General features: G+C 37.6%; 1 protein-coding gene across 3 annotated transcripts in view; it reads right to left on the reverse strand.

Annotated features, from left to right (window-relative positions):
• DACH2 (dachshund family transcription factor 2) overlaps positions 1-21,725 on the reverse strand; it is a 664,401-nt gene that overhangs the window by 119,516 nt on the left and 523,160 nt on the right. For all 3 annotated transcript variants that reach the window (XM_006082802.3, XM_006082800.3, XM_006082801.3), the window contains one exon: positions 20,959-21,131. In XM_006082802.3, coding sequence (XP_006082864.1) covers positions 20,959-21,131 — 173 coding nt within the window. The remainder of the gene's footprint in view (positions 1-20,958; positions 21,132-21,725) is intronic.

Consider the following 21,725-nt stretch of genomic DNA (forward strand, 5'->3'; position numbering starts at 1 on the left):
CATGATATCACTCATTTGTGATATATGACACATAACTGATGAACAAAACAGATCCAGAGACAGAGAAGCATCAATAAGACCATCAAACCTCAGAGGGAAGGTAGGGGAGGGTTGGAGTAAGGGGGAGTGATCAACCAAAGGACTTGTATGCACGAATATAAGCCTAACCAATGGATGCAGACACCCGGGGGGTGAAGGCGTGAGTGGGAGGATGGAGGGGCAATGGGAGGATAAGGACACATGTGTAATAAATTAATCAATAAAGGAAAACAAAAACTTCATATAAATGGAAAAGAAGTGTAGGTAAAGCACAGTGGGATAGGCCAGTTGAGAAGAACAATGGCCCTGAACTCCTGGGTTATATGGTTTAAATGAGGGATTTTCTGGGTGGATGCTTTCATTTGCATTCAGGGATGATTGACAGAAAAATGTTATATAACTATAATAAAGAGCTAATATGCTAATGTTCATGATGCCCTCACGCAGTAATGACTATTCAGCAGGAGGCTGCATGTGTGGTGGGGCAGAGCCGCCGCGTTGTTCCAGAGACGGAGCAGAAGCAGGGAAGCATCTGGAAGAGGTGGGACCATCCCCTGGCGGGGAGGGTGGACATGAGAGCCCATAGTGCCCCCCTCACCAGTCCTTTGCCACCCACCCCTCACACTCAGAGTGTCCCGCCGCCCACCTGCCAGGGGAAGGAGCGCTGCGTGCACGCCACCAGGAACTGGCACCCAAAACTCTGTAGCAGGCAAGAGGCTTCCACGCTCTCTTCCAGCACCATGATGGGGCGGAGTCGCTGTGTTGCTTCAGAGATGGGGCAGAAGTGGGGAGGTGCCCCGAGGAGGTGGGACCAGTCTGAGGCGACTTGTGGGACCAAGGGCAGGGCTTGAATCATCCAGAGATGGCCAGAGGGGTCAAGGTTGGGGACAAGCATGCTCGAGCTCTGGGTGGAGAGCTTAGGGTGTTAAGGCGGGCGGCAGGCTAGTGGGCGGGGTGCGTGTGGGTGGGCAGGGCCACATGATTTCACGCACTGGGCCCCTAGTATAAATATATTTCTTCTGCATTTGCCCTTATCCATAATGCATACAGAAAAACCCATGAGGATGGGGAGGTCAAAACTGCAATGCAAATTTTATTATAATTAGTCCAAGGCCCTAGTAAGTTCCCATTGAAGTCATGTCATTTTTCTCTGAGCTTGTGTCAAGAATGGGCTGGTTCTGAACCTCCCCACTGGTGATCTGCTGAATGCTGGGCCACCCATAGAGAAGCAGTCTGAAGGTAATGTTGGTCCTACCCCTGCTCAGGACTCCAGAGCAAGCCCCACCCCTTGCCCTCATGTTTAACTTCCTACCTAACAGAGTGGCAAGGATGCAACCTGAGACCCAGGTAGTTCCTCCTAAAGGGCCCAAGCATGGAATTACTTTGAGCTCCTGCAATGGGGCAGCAGCTTGAAAGGATTCATGGATATATGGGAAGAAACTCAATTGTTTGTCATCAGGGCAAGAACTCCTGGGCATTTTTCTCCCAGAAAAAAAAATGCTGGGAACTCCCTTCCACACACACACACATACAGAGTTAACTGGCAGGTACCATATCTGAGTCTCCATATACCTGGTCCACACTATTTGTCCCAAACTGGTGATTCCCTGACATCTCCACCCAATGTGCAGTCACACCCAAGCTGTTTGCAGTGTCTTTTGCATATGAGTGGCCTATTCTGGTTTAGGCTTTAGACTTTCCTAAACTTTCTAAAACAAGAAGCTGCTGGACTCACTGTGCCACATACATCTTGATAAATGGCCACAGGCCCAGCACAAACAGAAACTTGTCAAGGTTTACAGCTTTGCCTCTCCTGGGCACTTCTAAGCCCAACACAAGTAGCAGCCATCTGCAAAACCCCCTATAGCAGGGCAAAGGCAGTGGCTGACCCTGCAGCTCCTGGGAGGCCCCAGAGCCAGTACACTTCGTGAACAGCTTCAGACAACATCAGATTCCAATTCTACCACATCTGAGAGCAACACACTCAAAGGTCAGACTTGGAGAGCACAAAAGCCCCACTGAAGCAAGTCTTACCCATAGGCATGTCTCCTGCACAGCAGTTCTTCCTCTGTGGTTGCAGCTGGTCCTCACAGCCAATTTCTCCCAGTGACATCAACAGTAAACAAGGCTCAATTACAACAGGAAAGTGAGTACTGCCCACAGAGGGGTACACCTAGAGTGTCCAGCTCAGGTGACTGGGGAAGCTGAGCCACTGGGCCCTAAAGGACACCTACTAAAATGGGTGAGTATACCAATTCCAGGAGATACTGCAGCTCTACCTAATACATAGAAACAAACACAGAGAAGCAGTTAATTGTCGAGACAAAACAAAACAAACAAACAAACAAACAAACAAAACATGTCACAAATGAAAGAACAGAAGAAATCTCCAGAAAAAGGACTAAATAAAATGATGCAAGCAAACTGTTAGATACAGAGTTTATAATGATGCTCAAGGAACTTTATAAGAGCTTCAAGGGACTTAGTGAGAATGACAATAGACTTAGTGAGAATTTCAAAGAAATTAAGGAGAACATCAAAGACATGAAAATGGACCAGTTAGAAATTAAGGATATACTAACTGAAATGAAGAATAATTTATAGGGAATCAACAGTAGAGAATGCCAAGAATCAAATCAACAATTTGGAATATGAGGAAGCAAAAACACCCAATCAGAAGAGAAAAAAAAATCTCAAACTATGAAGATAGTGAAAGGAGCCGCTGGGACAACTTCATAACTTCATGCATACCAACATGCATGTCACAGGGGTGCTGGAAGGAGAAGAGAGACAGCAAGATATTGAAAACCTATTTGAAGAAATAATGACAGCAAACTTCCCTTACCTGGTGAAATAAATAGACCTACAAGTCAAGGAAGTGCAGAGAATCCCAAACAAGATGAACCCAAAGAGTCCCACACCAAGACACATCATAATTAAAATACCAAGGGTTATAGACAAAGAAAGAATCTTAAAAGCAGCAAGAGAAACAGTTAGTTACCTATAAGATAGTGACCATATGACTGTCAGCTGATCTCTCAACAGAAATGTTGCAGGTCAGAAAGGAGTGGCAAGAAATATTTAAAGTGATGAAAAGCAAGGACCTGCAACCAAGATTACCCTACCCAGCAAAGCTATCATTTATAATTGAAGGTATTATAAAGAAAGAGCTTCACAGACAAGAAAAAGCTATAGTAGTTCATCAACACCAAACCAGTATTACATAAAATGTTGAAGAGTCTTCTTTAAGAAGAAGAAGAAGAAGAAAAGAAAAGATAAAAAACATGAACAATAAAATGGCAATCCACACTAATAAAAGACAAAGATGCTAATTGACTGTACCTTTGCTCTGTCCAAGCCATGCCCACCAGCAAATCAGAATGACTATATGCAAATTAACCCAACCAAGATGGGGGCCGGCAGCCACAGAGCTGGAGCAAGCAGGAGGCTTGGTTGCCTGGGCGATGGAGGAAGCCAAACTTTCTGGCCAGCTGTGGCATCCGCAAAAGGCAACAAAGTTTCAATTATAGAAGACAAATAAATCCCAGATACCTGCTTCCAGCCAGCCTCCACTGGGAGCTTGGGTGGCTGGGGGCTGTGGCCAGCCTGCAAACAGCCATCAGTGCCTCACCCAGGATGACCACACCCTCATGGGGTGAGGGTCCCCACTGGGGGCCTTGGCCAGCCTGCAAACAGCCATCAGCCCCTCACCCAGACTGGCTAGGCACCCCAGTGGGGACCCCCACCCTGAAAGGGCTGTGGCCAGCCTGCAAACAGCCATCAGCCACTCACCCAGGCTGGCCAAGCACCCCAGCAGGATCCCCCTCCCTGAAGGGGGTGTGGCCAGTCTGAAAACGGCTCTCAGTTCCTCACTCAGTCTGGCCAGGCACCCCAGCGGTACCCCTACCCTGATCTGGGACACCCTTCAGGGCAAACCAGCTGGCCCCCACCCATGCACCAGGCCTCTATCCTATATAATAAAAGGGTAATATGCACATTGACCCTAACAGCAGAGTGTCTGGGAATCACTGGTCACTATGACACACACTGACCAACAGGGGGCAGACGTTCAATGCAGGAGCTGCCCCCTGGTGGTCAGTGCACTCCCACAGGGGGAGCTCTGATCCGCCACAAGCCAGGCTGATGGCTGCCAGTACAGAGGTGGTGGTGGGAGCCTCTCCCGCCTCCTCAACAGCACTAAGGATGTCCAACTGCAGCTAGGCCTGCTCCCTCCTGGCAAGTGGACATCCCCTGAGGGCTCCTGGGCTGCCAGAGGGATGTCTGACTGCCAGCTTAGGCTCCATCCCCCTGGGAGCGGGCCTAAGCCAGCAGGTGGTCATCCCCCGAGGGGTCCCAGACTGCAAGAGGGCACAGGCCGGGCTGAGGGACCCTCCCGAGTACACAAATTGTTGTGCACCGGGCCTCTAGTAAATATGTATCTATCATTAATTGAATCTAAAATAAAAATAATTGAACAAGGATTCTAAAGAACAAAATTGACTGATGACTAAAATAGAACCAGAGGCATGGAAACATGAAAAAGATTGAGAAATCTCAGAAGGAAAGTAGTGGCGGGGGTGGGGGGTTTAAAAGATTATTTAAAGAATGTATTTGCATATATGCATTACACATAGACACAGAAAATAGGGTGGTGAAGGCCTGGGGTGAGGCAGGATCTGGGTGGAGGAGCACAGTGGTGGGGAAGGAGAGGATCAACAATAGAGATAGACAAAAGAACTAGAAAAAGAAGAACAGAGCAATATAAAGTCAGTAGAAGACAGGAAATAATAAAAATTAGTGCAGTATTGTATGAAATAGAGAACAAAATGTCTATAAAAATTAATACAACAAATAACTGTTTATTTAAAAAATTGATAAAACTGGAAAGACCCTAGCTAGACTCAGTAAGGAAAACGTATAAAAGACCCATAGGAAAAAAAAAATCAGAAATAAAAAAGAAGTTACCACAGGCATCATAGATATAGAAAAGACCATAATAGAATACTATGAAAGACTATATGCTATGAAATTTAATAACCTAGAAGAAAAGTATAAGTTTCTATAGATGAATAACTTTCCTAGACTGAATCATGTCAAATTAGAAAATCTTAATAAATAGACCAATCAGGAGTGAGGAAATTGAAACAACTTTCAAAAAAATCCCCCCCACCAAAATTCCAGGACCAGATAGTTCACTAATGAATTCTACCAAACATTCAAAGAAGATCTGAGACCTATCCTTCTCAATTTTTCAAAAAAAATTAAAGAAGAGTCAAAACTTCCTAACACATTTTATGAGGCCAACATAACCCTGATACCAAAACCTGGCAAAGATAACACACACACATAAAGGAAACTACAGACCAATGTCTCTGATGAATATGAATGCAAAAACTCTTAAACAAAATACTACCAGTATAATACTAGATTATAATACTACATCTAAAAGTAATACACTATGGCCCGGGTGGCGTGGCTCAGTTGGTTGAACATCAATCTATCAACCAGGAGGTCATGGTTCAATTCCAGTTCAGGGCACACGCCCAGGTTGTGTGCTTGATCCCCAGTAGGGGAAATGCAGGAGACAGCCTATCAATGATTCTCTCTCATCATTGATGTTTCCAGTTCTTCCTCTTTTCCTGTCTGAAATCAATAAAAATATATTCAAAAACATAATACACTATAATCCAGTGTGGTTTATTCTAGAGGCACAATTGTACTTGAACATATGCAAATCAATCAATGTAATAATACATGACATTAACAAAAGAAAGGATAAAAGTCATATGATCTTATCAATAGATGCAGGAAAAGCATTTGATAAGATAACAACATCCATTTATGATTAAAACACTCATTAAACTAGGCATAGAAGGAAATTACCTAAACATAATAAAGGCCATGTATGAAAAATCCTCGGTCAATATCTTACTCAGTGGTGAAAAACTGAAAGCTTTTTCTCTAAAATCAGAAACAAGAAAAGAATGCCCACATTCACCACTCTTATTCAACATAGTTCTGGAAGTCCTAGGCAGAGTAATCAGGCAAAATAAATAAATAAATAAAAGGCATCCAAATTAGAAAGGAAGAAGTAAAAGTATCACTTTTTGCAGATGATATGATTCTGTATATAGAAAACCCTAAAGACGCCACCAAAAATTATTAGAAACAATAAACAAATACAATAAAGTTGCCGGATACAAAAATGATGTACAAAAATTCACTGCTTTCCTATATACTAACAACAAAACTTCAGAAAATTAAATGGGAAAAACACACAATTTATTTTGCAATTGCAAACAAAATAATAAAATACCTTGAAATAAACTTAAGAAAGGATGTGAAAGAGCTATACATTGAAAACTACAAAGCATTATTAAAAGAGATTTAAAAAGACAAAATGAAATGAAAAGATATTCAATGTTCATGGATTGGAAGAATCAACATGGTTAAAATGGCCCTATTACCCAAAGCATTATACAGATTTAATGCAATCCCCATCAAAATCCCAATGTCATTAAAAAAAAAATAGAACAAAAAGAAATCATCACATTTTCATGGACACACACACACACACACACACACACCAAATAGCCAAAGCAATCCTGAGAAAAAAAGAATAAAGCTGGAGATATCACACTACCTGACTTCAAATTATTCTACAGAGCCCTGGATGATGTGGCTCAGTTGGTTGGAGCATCATCTGGTACACCAGGAGTTCATGGGTCTGACTCTGGGTCAGAGCACTTACCTAGGTTGAGTGTTCAATTCTTGCTCAGGGAGCATAGGCAAGATAACCAATCTATGTATCTCTCTCACATTGAAGTTTCTCTTTCTCTCTCTCCCCCTTTCTCTCTCTCTAAAATCAATAAAAAAATGAAGGCAGTCAGAGAAAGTCAAGTACCATATGATTTCACTCATATATATGGAATTTAATGAACAAGCAAAATAAAGACAGACTTATACATAGAGAGAAGGCAGAAAGTTCTGGTGGGGAGGGTGTTGTGGGGGATAGAGAGAGAGAGAGAGAGAGAACTCATGGCTATGGAAAACAGTGTGGTGATTGGGGAGGTGTGTACGTGGAAGAGGGCAATAGAGGGGATAAATGATGATGGAAAATAAATTTTAAAAATTATACTATAGAGCTATGATAATCAAAACAACATGGTATTGGCAGAAAAACAGACACACAGGTCAATGGAACAGAATTGAGAGCCCAGATATAAAACCACATGTATATGGCAGGGAATTTTCGACAAAGGAACCAAAAACACACAATGGAGAAAAGAAAGCCTCTTCAATGAATGGTGCTAGGAAAATTGGAAAGCCACATTCAAAATAATGAAACCAGATTAGTTTGTCCACATGTAGAAAAATTAATTCAAAATGGATCAAAAATCTAAATATAATATCTGAAATAATAAGTTACATAGAAGAAAACAAAGGTACAAAACTTAATGTACCTTGGCCATAGAGAAAATTTTATGAATTTGACCCCAAAAGCAAGGGAAGTAAAAGGCAAAAATAAATGAATGGGACTATATTAAACTAAAAAGCTTCCTTACAACAAAAGAAACCACCAACAAAACAAAAAGACAACCAACCAAATAGGAGATGTTATTTATAAACAAAAGCTCTGACAAAAGGTTAATATCCAAAATATATAAAGACCACATACAACTCAAACCAAACATACAATCCAATTGAAAATGGGCAGAGAACCTAACAGACACCTCTCTCAAGAACACCTGCAAATGGCCAGCAGATATATCAAAAGATGTTTGACTTTACTAGCTATTAGGGAAATGCAAATCAAAACTACAATGAGATACTACCTCATACCTGCTAGAATGGCTACTATCATCAAGAAAAGTAGTATGTGTTGGAGAGGTTATGGAGTAAAAGGAAACCTCATTCACCACTGGTGGGATTGTAGACTGGTAAAGGCACAATGGAAAACAGTCTGATGGTTCCTCAAAAAATTAATAATAGAGTTATCATATGACCCAGCAAACCCTCTCCTGGATATATACCTGAAAACCTAAAAAAAATGTATTCCCAAAGATATTTGCACCCCTGTTTTCATTGCAGCATTATTCATGGTGGTCAAGACATGGAAATAACCACAGTGTCCATCATAAAGGATTGAATAGAGATGTGGTACATATATACAATAGAATACTACTCAGCCAAAAGAAAAGACAAAATACTGCCACTTGGGGCAACATAGGTGGACCTTGAGAATATTATCCTAAGTGAAGTAAGTCACTCAGAAAAAGCTAAGAACCACATGATTTCATTCATATCTGGAATATAAAACTAAAACTCACAGATACACAAAACAGTGTGGTGGTTACCAGAGGGAAAAGAGCGGGGTGTGGAGGGGGCTCAATATATAGTGACAGAAGATGGATTGACTTGGGTGGTGGGCACACAGTGCAATATACAGATCTTGTATCATAGAAATGTACCCTTGAAGCCTATATGATCCTATTAACCAATGTCACCCCAACAAGTTTAATAAAAAACAGAAAAAAGAAAAATTGTTTAATGCAAAAGTAATGGCACGAGGGTTCAAAGTTATTATTTCATTAGTAGAAGTTAACATTTTTCAATGTCTGTCATTGTAGCAGGCAGAATAATGCCTCCCCCCAATGTCCAGTTTACATCCTAGTAGCTAGAACCGGTGAATATATTAGGTAACCCTAACCCTATAACTTGCATGGCAAAATGAACTTTTTAGATGCGATTGAAAACCTTGAGGTAGGGAAATTACTCCGAGTTATCTTGGAGGCAGAAAGGGAAGGTAAGAGGTGATATGATTATGGAAGAATGATCAGAGAGATGCAACATTGCTGACTTTGAAGATGAAGGAAAGGAACCAGGAGCCAAGACATGTGCTTGACCTCTAGAGAAGTTGGAAAAAACAAGGAAACAGATTTTTTTCCTGGAAGCTCCAGAAAGAAATGCAACTCTGCCAGCAACCTGATTTTAGCTCAGTGATACAAGTATTAGAAATCTGAGCTACAGAGCTGTAAGATAATTAATGCATTGTTTTAAGCCACTAAATTTGGCATAATTTTTATAGCAGCAATAAAATCTAATATAGTCGTTAATGTAGTATGTTCATTTTTAAATGTTTTTATATTATTGTTTAACATTTGATACTTTTAATGAAATGAGTAGTAGACTTTGTATTAGCTGCATATTATATACCAATTAAGTACTAATACAGTAAACGCTTATTTTCCTTAATTTCACTTTCTGAGGTTTTAGTTACACATGGGCAACTGTGGCCCAAAACTATTAAATAAAAAAATTCTAGAAATAAACAATTCATACGTTTTACATTGTGTGTCATTCTGAGTAGTATGATGACATCTCACTGTCTCATTCTGTCCTTCCTGAGAATTGAATAGTGCCTTTGTCCAGTGTATACATATTGTATATGATACTCACCTGTTAGTCACTTAGCAGCCATCTAAGTTATCATATCAACTGTCATGGTATCGCAGTGATTGTGTTCAAGAAACTTATTTTAGTTAATATGGCCACATTCACATAACTTTCATATAGTATCTATATATATAAAAGCCTAAGCAACCGTCCTACTGGAAGCTATGACACATGATGACCACCAGGGGGCAGATGCTCAACACACAGGCATGGAAATGTGGAATAGACTGATGAATCTCAGAGGGAAGGGGGAAAGGGGAATAGTGGGAAGAGATTAACCAAAGATCTTATATGCATACTAGAGGCCCAGTGCACAGATTCGTGCACTGGCAGGGTCCCTCGGTCTGGCCTGTGGGGATCGGGTCAAAACTGGCAGTCTTACATCCCCCAAGGGGTCTCAGATTTCGAGAGGGCACAGGCCAGGCTGAGGGATCCCACCAGTGCACGAATCCATGCACCAGGCCTCTAGTCTTATTATAATTGATCTATATTATAATTATTGTTATTAATCTCTTACAGTACCTAATTTATAAATTAACTTTATCATATGAATGTATGTATAGGAGAAAATGAAGTATATGTAGAGTCCAGTATTATCTGAGATTTCAGGCATCCTCTGGGGGTATTGGGGAAAAAAAACCCAGGAGCCCCATGGATAAGGGGGAACTACAGTAATTGTAAATGTATGTTATCACACAATCTCACTCATATGTGGAATCTAATGAACAAAATAAATCAATGAGCCCTAGCTGGTTTGGCTCAGTGGATAAAGCATTGGCCTGCGGACTAATGGGTCCCAGGTTCGATTCTGGTCAAGGGCACATGCCTGGGTTGCGGGCTTGATCCCCAGTAGGAGACATGCAAGAGGCAATCAATCAATGATTCTCTCTCATCATTGATGTTTCTATCTCTCTCTCCCTCTCCCTTCTTCTCTGAAATTAATAAAAATATATTATAAATAAATAAATAAGTAAATAAATAAATAAACAAATCAATGAACAAAATAGATTCAGAGACATAGAACCATGGATCAGACTGATGAATTTCAAAGGGAAGGCGGGGGAGGTTAAGCTGGGAATTTATATGCATATATGCTTAGTGCATGGACACAGACAATAGTGTGGTGAAGGCTTGGGAGGGGCGGATGCAGGTGCAGTGTGGAGGGGGTCAACGGAAAAAAAAACAAAGGGGACATCTGTAATACAACAATAAAGATAAATTAAAAAAACTTTAAAGGCTCTATAACTTGTCATGCTCCAAAATACTGAATGTTGTACAATTTATACACATATTTTGGCATAAAATAATTGAAACTATACAAAAGCAAAAGGCAAAAAAATATTTGATTTTATATGTAAAATTACTTACATTATTGTGTATGTTCATGTGTACCCATACTATTTAGAGAATAAATTTTTAAGGTCAGAAAAATATACATTTCACTTATTCTTAGTATACAGATAAATATCTAGTTGTAACACCATGTGTATAGGATAAAAATCAAAAGAAACATATAAGCAAAGCAGAAGAAAAGAATCAAATTCTTTTTAAAAATAATTATATTTGTATTTTGGAGGAATGATAGGGGATGAACAGCAAGATGTAGACAGCCATTATTGAACTTCCTTTTACTTTTTGAAAAGACCAGTTCATCAGTTGTGAAATTCAACCTAAACTGTCATGATTAAAAATATATTCTCTAAAGTATGGGTACACATGAACATACACACATGCATGCAAGTAATTTTATATATAAAATCAAATTTTTTTTGTCTTTCACTTTTATATAGATTCAATTATTTTATGCCAAAATATGTGTATAAATTGTACAACATTCAGTATTTGTCTTTGAATTATAACATTGGTAATTTGCTGAAAAAATATGTAATTCTCTGGACTACATTTATCTCTACTGAACCTCTGAATGAATGGATAGGGACGGAGTATAGCAGTTACTGAGCAAAAATAGAACTGAACAAACAAAATCAATGTGTAGTGGCAAACAGGAATCACACATGCAGTGATACATGCTGCCATAATAAAAATGGAAAACTTTTGAGTGTTTCATAGAGTTGAAAGTTTGGAAAATCAAGATAATCCAGCTGACAGTGATACTCGTTCTTGCTCATTATGTGTAATTAAAAAATGAAAGTGCATTTTAAATGTTTAAAAAAATTGGAAGGCCTTGGCCAGTGTAGCTCAGTTGGTTGGTCATTGTCCTGTTTACCAAAAGGTTGCTGGTTCCATTCCCGGTCAGGGCACATTCCCAGGATTTGGGCTTGATTCTTGGTGAGGGGCATGCAGGAGGCAGCCAATGGATGGATGTTGCACTCTCACATTGATGTTTCTCCCTCTCCCTTCCTCTCTAAAAATTAATATACTATTTTTAAATATTGGAAGAATATCTACACAAACATAAAATTCTATGAATGAGAAAAATACAATGCTATAAAGACAGATCCCAAAAATATTTAAAATTATCATCTGATAAAATAATATGAACACAAATAAGCTCCTTATTTGACATTTTCAACAGCATATTAGGCAAAACAATAAACTAACTTTGAAAACATGATTTAGAGTGGCCATAACATTTTGCACGAAGTAATCTTTCTGCTTTAAGATTTTGTGGTCTACATTTTTCCAAATTCAATCAAGGTTCAGTTCATTGTTATTGTTTTCCTAAGGCATCACAAGGTCAGACCTTTTTTGTCATATAAGCCATATTAAATTATTCCAGTGCTTTATACTGGTTATGAATTAGGTGGGTTTTGAAAATTCTATGTGGATCTGGTAATGTGTAATTTCTCCTAAAATAATAAATAGTTCTATGAACACTTTCTTCTTTGCAAGTAAACAGATCCATTTTTCAGCCCTGTAATCAGACTGCATCTATTTAGCTACTTAACTGCAATGTGCTTCGGTTCATTAGGTGGCTACTGTTGTGTCTCAGCCTAGTTAAAATTTCACAGCAAGTTAATCTGTTTTATTACAAATGAGAACACAAGTGATAATGTACTCACCATTTGCAACAAATCAATAACAGCATTTGAAAGGGAATATTGCAAATATAAGGATGGGCAAAAGTAAGCTTACAATTGTTCATATGAAAATAGTACAATAATTAATAAATAATAATACAAGAAGAAACTTGTGTACTCACAACTGTAATCCTAACTTTGCCCATCCCTGTATAAAACCCTAATCATTTTTACTCATTGATGACTTAATTTTATTTGGCATTTATGACTTTTACAACTTTGTTAATCTTCATGTATTTTATCCATACTCTATCAAAAACAGCTGTAGCTCTTCTGAAAAATAGCAGATGTCTTCTCCATATTCAAATTAGTGGAGGAGGGAGAGTTCCAAAATTAATACACACTTACTCAATGAAATCCCCATTTCCCCCTGAAATTAATAGTTATCTGCATATACTTATATAGCTCAAGGTTCATTCTTTAAAAGAAATATATTATAGAAAGCATTACTAATTAGTACTTGATATTCCATCTTCTGTCATGCTGTTTCCTTTTGGGGGGATATCACAAGTGGTCAAAGGAAATGTTCATCCATATCAAATAATTTGAAAGTACATTTGGACCTTAATAAAGAGCAAGGTCAATGCTTACAAAATGTAGTTTTAGCCCTAGCTGGTTTGGCTGGGTGGGTAGAGCGTCTTTCAATAGCTACCAACACAATAATAAATTGTTGCCTCTGATATTTTATGATATTGATTTTTAAGCATTCAGTAGGATTATGCACTATATAATTTGTCTTTTTATTTTTATTTAATTAGGATTCAACTCTCACAGTAATTACTCTTCCAAATGTTAACCTATTAATGAGTTCCTAAAGGATTTAATGACATTTTGTTGCTGAGGAGTAGCTTTTGGAAGTTTATCTGAATGTTAGATATTTTATTCATGCATTTGTCTTGATAGTTCATATTTAATTGATGTGTTCCTTCTGTACTATCACCAGAGTTCTGCAGAAACAACACATTGCAACTTGACAGACTTTAATAATAAAATCAGAGACACAAAAACTAAAAGTTTATTTATTGTTCCTGCTAACTTGGTTTACTATTAAAGCTGAGGAAGAATTTGATGTCCAATTTCAGTACCTCTGAATACTATTGGAAGCATGACACTTTATAGATATTTCTGAATCAATTTAAGAATTAGTCTGTGTTCCACAATCACCAATTTACAATTGTATTTAAGTTAACATAGATGGATATGGCAGTGTTTCCAGTAATTTAGAAGAAACAGGCAGATTAAAGATGCATCTGGAACATGTAACCATGAAAAAGCCCCAAATTATAGGCATACCCTATCTGTGACCTATGGATATTTGGAGAAAGGACCTTCTCACCTCTTCAGGGTGATCAACTTGTTCTGGAAGAGGATTGAAGGAATCAGGCAGAGTTTCTGCTCATAGCCTGTAAATGCCCTCAAATGGAAGAATGAATAGATGAATAGTTCATTGGGAAAATGCATGGCTTTCAAATTACATTGTGGACTTGGACCTCTGCCACCCACCCAAACACACACACACACACACACACACACACACACACACACACACACACACACACAACCTTCTATCTTCATCTCATGTTCTAAAAGATAATAATAGTTTTGTCTTTCCAGAGAGCATTTAGAATAATACTCAACTAGTGATTTTTCAGTGAATTTAAATTATCACAAAAAACCCCTCTGCATTGACTAATTTTAATACCAGATGTTCACATGCTAATGCCACTGCCTTGTGACCATTTCCTATCAATTCATTAATTGCCAGCTGCTCGGGCAAACAAAAAACACAGCTAATCAGATGGTATTGGGAAAGAGCCAAATAACCACTTCCTACTTAAATTTCTTAAATTTGTTACCAGAGAAAAATATGGCACAATGATATTACAAAGTTTTCCACAAATACAGAAAAAAATGCTTTGTAAGATACTTAAATGCCGAATGAGAAATAGGTTTCATACCAGTCAGGTATTTTAACTATTTTGCTCTCAGTATTGTTGTCAAATTAATAATAATGCAATTTTCAATTCATGTTATAGCTATATTAGTTATTAGCTACAAATGCTAATAGCTGAGCCAACAATAGAGGGATCCGAGCCAGACCTAAAGACTATGTGCCTGGTGTAACAATATTCCCAACCGAGCTTCTGCCAAAAACAAAAACAAAAATTAACAACAACAGTAACAAGAACAAAAAAAAATTTGTTCACAACTTGTAATGTCTTTTCAAGTTTTTAAATTAAAGTCTGCATCACTAATGCTCATTTATGTTGGAAACACTCCCAAACGTTAAATATCCAATTAATCATTAGTTTTCATTCATTCATGCAACAGATACATATTGAATCCTTAGTGTACCCATTGGAGATGGCAGGAGAGCCTATCGTTATTTTCATATGGCATTTAGATTCTTATAGGTCAAACTAAAGACAAAATAATCCACATGTAAACATTCAAAGACAATTTAAAATAAAATTCAAAACAGATCAATTTTGATAATAGAATCATCACTCATTTTCAGTCTCCACCAGAACCCTAATCCTTTTTTAGAGGCAATGAGATCAAAGCAGCCATTACAGGTAAATGAACAATCTAGAGGGCTGGCTCAATACCTGTATAGCATATGCATCCAATGGTGGGGGAACTCTTGGTACTAAGAGGTTACACAGAGGAATGTGTATAGGGGGAATTATTCCTTTCTCAGGCTAACTTTTGACTATGATATTGATTTCTACTTATTACTATTTCTATGTGGATTCTTGAGTGTAAAACATAAAATAATATTAGTTAATATACACTGAGTATTTACTAGGTGCTAATTAGTGCTCTCATATAGTATCTTGTTAACTCTATAAGGTAAGTACAATTATTATCCCCATTTCATTGGGAAATGAGGCAAACTGAATTACAGGTAGATTAAAAAACTTGCCTAAAGTCACATAACAAAGAATGGTGAAATCAGGATCAAATACAGGCAGACACCCTGACCTCAGAGCCCATGTTATTACCCATTATGCAATACTAGAGGCCCAGTGCACGAAATTTGTGCATGGGGGGTCCCTCAGCCTGGCCTGCACCCTCTTGCAATCCAGGACCCCTCGGGGGGTGTCTGATTGCCAGAATTGGGCCTAAACTGGCAGTCAGACATCCCTCTTGCAATCCAGGACCCCTGGCTCCTAGCCACTAACCTGCCTGCCTGCCTGATTGCCCCTAACCACTCGCCTGCCTGCATTATTGCCCCTAAAGCACTCTGCCTGTCTTCCTGATCACCCCTAACCCCTCTGCCTGACTGCCTCCTGCACACTCCACACTGAGGATCAACCCCGCAACTCAGGCACATGCCTTGACCAGGAATCGAACTGTGACCTCCTGATTCATAGTTTGATATCAACCACTGAGCCACACTGGCCAGCCCAGTTTTCTGATGTATACTTAATTCAAATAAATGCAAACATAGAATAAAGTATAAAGAAAATGAGATCAATTTTACAGAAAGTAAAATATTAAAACAGTTGCTCCAAGTTCCTTTGATGAGAAATGCTAACCACTGGAAATTAATTATGACTTATATAGTCAGTCATTCACTAACTTGATATCCTCTGTCATATAGTCCTAATATTTAAAGCACATACTGCAAGACCAGCTTCCAAAGGAATTGTGGTCACAGTCTTATGATCAGTGACAAAGCATGGGCATCAAACTATGCTAATGAAGAGTAGAAAGTGTTTAGATGGATTCTGAAATCTTGTTTCAGTATCAGAGTGTTTTTTTTGTTTTTTATTTCTAGGGACTGTTTAAAATGATATGAAAAAGAGGAAAATTTTACATGAAAGTTCAAACAAATAAAAGGGCCCAGCCAGTGTGGCTCACTGGTTGAGCATCGACCTATGAACTAGAAGGTCACAGTTCGATTCCTCGTCAAAGCTCGATCCCCAGTGTGGGGCATGTAGGAGGCAGCCGATCAATGATTATTTCTCTTCATTGGTGTTTTGATCTCTCTCTCCTTCTCCCTTTCTCTCTGAAATCAATAAAAATATATTTAAAAATAAAAGGTATGCAAACAATAAGAATTTAATAAAATTTGGTATCGCCTTTGGTGACATTTCATAAATTTTAATAAAACTAAAGACATATTTCTGGAATTTTTATAATGTGTCCTAATCTCTTCCTGTGTATTTCAAATTTTTGATATAGATTTGTTTTTCTGCAGCTGTGTTTTAAATTGAGGAAAGTAGGGATATATAATGGAAATATTAACAGCCCTTTCAATATAGAGATGTTGGCCTAGGTGACATTACAATCACATTGGATTGCATATGCAATGGACAGAATGTCTGTCTCCCCAAAATTTGTATGTTGAAACCCTGATACTTAATGTGATGGTATCTGGTGATAAGACTTTTGAGTGGTAATTCTCATGATGGTGGAGCCCTCATGACAGAATTAGTGTCTTTATAAGAAGAGGCAACAAAGCGATTTGTTCCTCCCCTTTTCTCTTTGCCATCTGAAGACATGGTGAGAAGAGCTTTCACCAGGAACGGCATTAGCAGGCACCTTGATCTTGGACTTCCCAGCCTCTAAAACTATGGTGGCTCAGGAGGATGTTAACAAAATATCATAACAAACACCATAAACTAGATGGCTTAAACAAGAGAAATTCCCACAGTGAAATAAGAAAGAAATAAAATTTCATAGTTATGACATTTCCTTCTAAATATTAAATGGCAAACTTCTGAACATTCATATTTTGGAAGAAGAGTTTATCTCTAAATAGTAAATATAAAATATCCGGTGACTTCAATTAAAATATTTTGGTAAAACAATGCCTAATACTAATTTAAAGGTTTTTATGCCAAACTGCTAGTATAAAAAAAATCTGTAAATGTAAACAGAATTAAAAAAAAGTGTTTTTGTTTGAATGGTTCTTTTATCCTCCAGGTAGTAGTATATGACAAAGATTCAATACATAGGTTTGCCTACTGCCTGCGGGATTCTAATAGATTGAACTTTGAAACTATGACTCATGAATAAGCACACTGAAACAAATTTCTTTTGAAATATACATCAACAGAGGTGTGAAATTTCTGCCCTTACAGTTGGGTGTCATATAACTACTATCATGTTAACTGTTCTTGAAAGAGTGAAACTGTTAAACATATTGACACCCATTTGTCAATTAATTAGATTTTTATCATAGTATTTCCTGTGAATTATTATTTTAAAACTAATAATGTTACCATTATACAATAGCGCCCTAGCAAAAACAAACAAAACTTGGTAACTATGATACAAGCCTCTCACTATTTATTAAATAATTATTTTAAAAATATTTTTTTATTTTTTAAAATATATTTTCATTGATTCCAGAGAGGAAGGGAGAGGGAGAGAGAGATTGAAGCATCAATGATGAGAAAGAATCATTGATCGGTATGCCCCACACTGGAGATAAAGCCTGCAACTAGGCATGGAACAGACTCAAACTACAGCAGGAAGGCTGGAGGGGGGGGTAAGAGATCAACTGAAGGACTTGTATGCATGCATATAAGCATAACCAATGGACATAAGACACTGGGGGATAGGGGAAGCTGGGGGAATGTCAAGAAGGGGATAAAAAGGAGACATATATAATACTCTTTGTAATACTTTAAGCAATAAAACAAAATTTTTTTTAAAAAAAGAAAAATTTTGAAAGATAAAAAAAAAATAGCCCGCAACTAGGGCATGTGTCCTGACCAGGAATGGAACCGTGACCTCCTGGTTCATAGGTCGATGCTCAACCACTAAGCTATGCCGGCTGGGCTAAAATATTTTTTTCTTTACTTCCCCATCATCCTCTGATGAAATTCTACTTCTATAGATTTTAACATAAATTTTATCAAAGGGAATGCAAAATAAATATATTATTTATTATTTTATAAATAAATTATATTTATAATATAAATATATATTATTTTCAACTGATTTTATTAAAAACTAGAGGCCCAGTGCACGAAATTTGTGCACAGGTGGGGTCCCTAGTCCTGGCCAGCAATTAGGGCCGATTGGGGCCTTCCGGCTGCCAGCTGGGGCCTTCATTCCCCAGGTACTGGCTGCTGGTGGTCAGCGCACATTATAGTGAGTGAGTGATCAAACTCCTGGTCGAACTCCTGAGAGGACACTGCATATTAGCTATATATATATATGAAATAAAATTCAATTTTCTTGAGCATGTGTGTAATTGCAGGACTTAAGTATGTGATCAAATGCCAACTTTTAAAAAGTAGCACCCAGTTTTATTTTATAAGTGTTCTGTCTTTTTTTACAAAGTTTGCATTAAAATAGAAAAATCAGCAATAAACAAAAATATAGATATACTGCTTTAATACACTAATAATATTTGGATTATTTAAGGAGAGGACAATTATGTTTTCCCTTTCCATCATCATCAGCACCAGTGGTTATCTAAGTCATGAGTGGCAACCCCAAGTACCTCTTTGCATTAAGTTCTCAAAGCTATCAAAAGTCCCAAATATTCAACCAAAATGTAACTGATTCAGTTTAAGTTAATAATCATTAAGAAAACTGAATGTACTTTTGAAGAACCATAAACATGCCTCTACTGAGTGTATTTTGTCATCATTTCAAAACAGGTATGAGAATTCCATTAAACCATGCTTTGTTTTTCAATAGTTTCCCAGTTTTATGTGGGATCACATATACTTAGTAGACAGCTGGTTTCAAAATCATAGGAAACTTATTCTGTCTTTTAAATAATGTTTGTGGGGGATTTTTTTTCTCAAAGGCAACTCTGATTCCTGGTTTAAACACTGATCAAATATTCAAACAGCAAAGCTCTGATTAGTTAAGATAGACTGAGGGTAGGAATCACACTAATACTTAGCCATAGAAATATAGAGAGTGTGATACAAATTTATCAATAATTTTTCTTTCCTATGAAGTTTATGTTATAAAATTTCTTCATTGTTTTAGAAGCTCCCAACACTGGAAGCTAATTTAAAATTGAACAAAAATCTCCATAATCTCAAATTTCTTCTGCCTTCACTTCTCTCCACCCTATGTGCATCTATTACAACATATCAATAATGCAAGGCCCAGTGCAAATCCATAAACTGTAATGCCTTTTGTGACTCCCTGCCCCTTCTCTTCTCCATACTAGGTATGCTCTTTCCCTCCTCCAAATTCCTATATACTTGTCTTTTTAGTGCAATTTACATGAGTATTTGTTGTTTGTCTCACATTTAGTTTGTGATTCCTGGAAGTCGGGTACTATGTCTTATTTATCTATTTCCCATATTGCCCAATATGACATTTACAAGTTGAATACATATTGTAATAAAGAATCAATGGGTTTCTCTGATTAACTATAACTTTGCTCTTATATATCCTTATATTATCTCCTCACATAAAGAAAAAATGTATTAAAAAAGCTAGTTTACATGATACTTGGAGAGAGGGCATGTGTCAAATTAATAGGAGACAGAAAGAGGGATTATGAGATGTGATTTGTTTCATTACCTGGTGGTTATGAAATTTTGAAAAACAGTATTATCGTTATGATGATGTGCTCTAAATTATCACAAATATTTGCTTAATGTTTCACAGTTTTTAACATATGTGTATATATTTTTAAATATTTTTATTGATTTCAGAGATTAGGGAGAGAGACAGAAACATCAATGATGAGAGAGAAACATTGATTGGCACATCTTTCATGCCCCACACTGGGGATTGAGCCCACAACCCAGGCATGTGCCCTAACTGGGAACTGAACCGTGACCTCCTGGTTCATAGGTCTCCCCACAACCACTGAGCCAGGCTGGCTGGGCTTTAGCTTATATTTTACTCATATTATCTCCAAACAGCCAATCACATAAAAAGAATAAATTAGTACTATGACCTTTTTTTTTTTGCAGTTGAGGAAAATTTTCAGGCAGATTAAATATCTATACAAGGTCATTCAGCTCTTAAGTGACAGAATCAGAATTGAAACTCCAGTTTGTCTGACTATAAGGCCTGTATGGTATGTACTACCACACAACTGCCTTTAAAATACCAAAAAATATATATAGTGTGTACTTTATTTCACCCCATCAATGTGAATTGTTTTTGTATACTTTTCCCTCTGGTATTAGTCTGGCCAGGCCTCCTAAACACTGTGCTCATTATTGAAAGAAATGAATCCTGAATTAAAGGTGAGATTTGTGATCATGGAATGAAAACAAACAGCAACAATAAAACAACAAACAAACAAAAAACCAAACACCTCAGCAATCCTAATCATAAATCAAACCCATCAATACTGTATGCTAAGCAACTGAGTCAATGAGTTTTATGTTTTTACTGAAGATTCAGTAGTATTGCTAGTATTTTATCAAAATGTATATGTAATTAATGCCTTTGTCCTCTTCTAAATCATGATTCTTACCTTAATAACAGAGGCCCCAGCTCTAGAGAGTGGGCTGTGAATCTGAGCTGCAGCAGCCATGTTGGCAATAGTATTTAGATGGTTCATCTGATTCATTGCCATGGCAACTGATGCAGGAGGTAAGCTGACTGGAAGTAGAGGATGAGGCATCATCATAAATGGCAGATCTAGCCCTAAAAGAGACAGTGCATGCTAAATTATTACATTTGTAAAATTATTTCGACAAAGGGAAATCACATCAAAATCACATGCAAAATTGATGCAAAGAAAAAAATAAATTTATCTCATTGGATTTCTTAAAAAATCAACTTTTATTGTATTCTAGTATCTATTTAAGTAATTAATATTACTTATGAACTTTAATATTGTTTATAATTTTAAAATCGACCTATTTCACATACTACTATTTATTTTTTAAAATATATTTTTATTGATTTCAGAGAGGAAGGCAAAGTGAGAGAGAGATAGAAACATCAATAATGAAAAGAGAATAATTGATTGGCTGCCACCTGCAGCTCCCTACTGGGAATTGAGCCCACAACCTGGGCATGTGCCCTTGACTGGAATCGAACCTGGGACCCTTCAGTCTGCAGGCCAAAGTTCTATCTACTGAGCCAAGCAGGCTAGGGCTATACATTTCTTGTTCTTACTCTCACTCCCAAAGTATTTATAAGATGCAATCTGTTTACCCATAGACACAAACAAAAATCTTTAAGCCAAGCCTCATTCCTTATCTAGCTAAAAGAAACAACTACCTTTTAAATCAT

The sequence above is a fragment of the Myotis lucifugus genome, unplaced genomic scaffold (assembly GCF_000147115.1).
Source record: "Myotis lucifugus unplaced genomic scaffold, Myoluc2.0 scaffold_4, whole genome shotgun sequence".
In the NCBI taxonomy this organism is placed as follows: Eukaryota; Metazoa; Chordata; class Mammalia; order Chiroptera; family Vespertilionidae; genus Myotis; species Myotis lucifugus.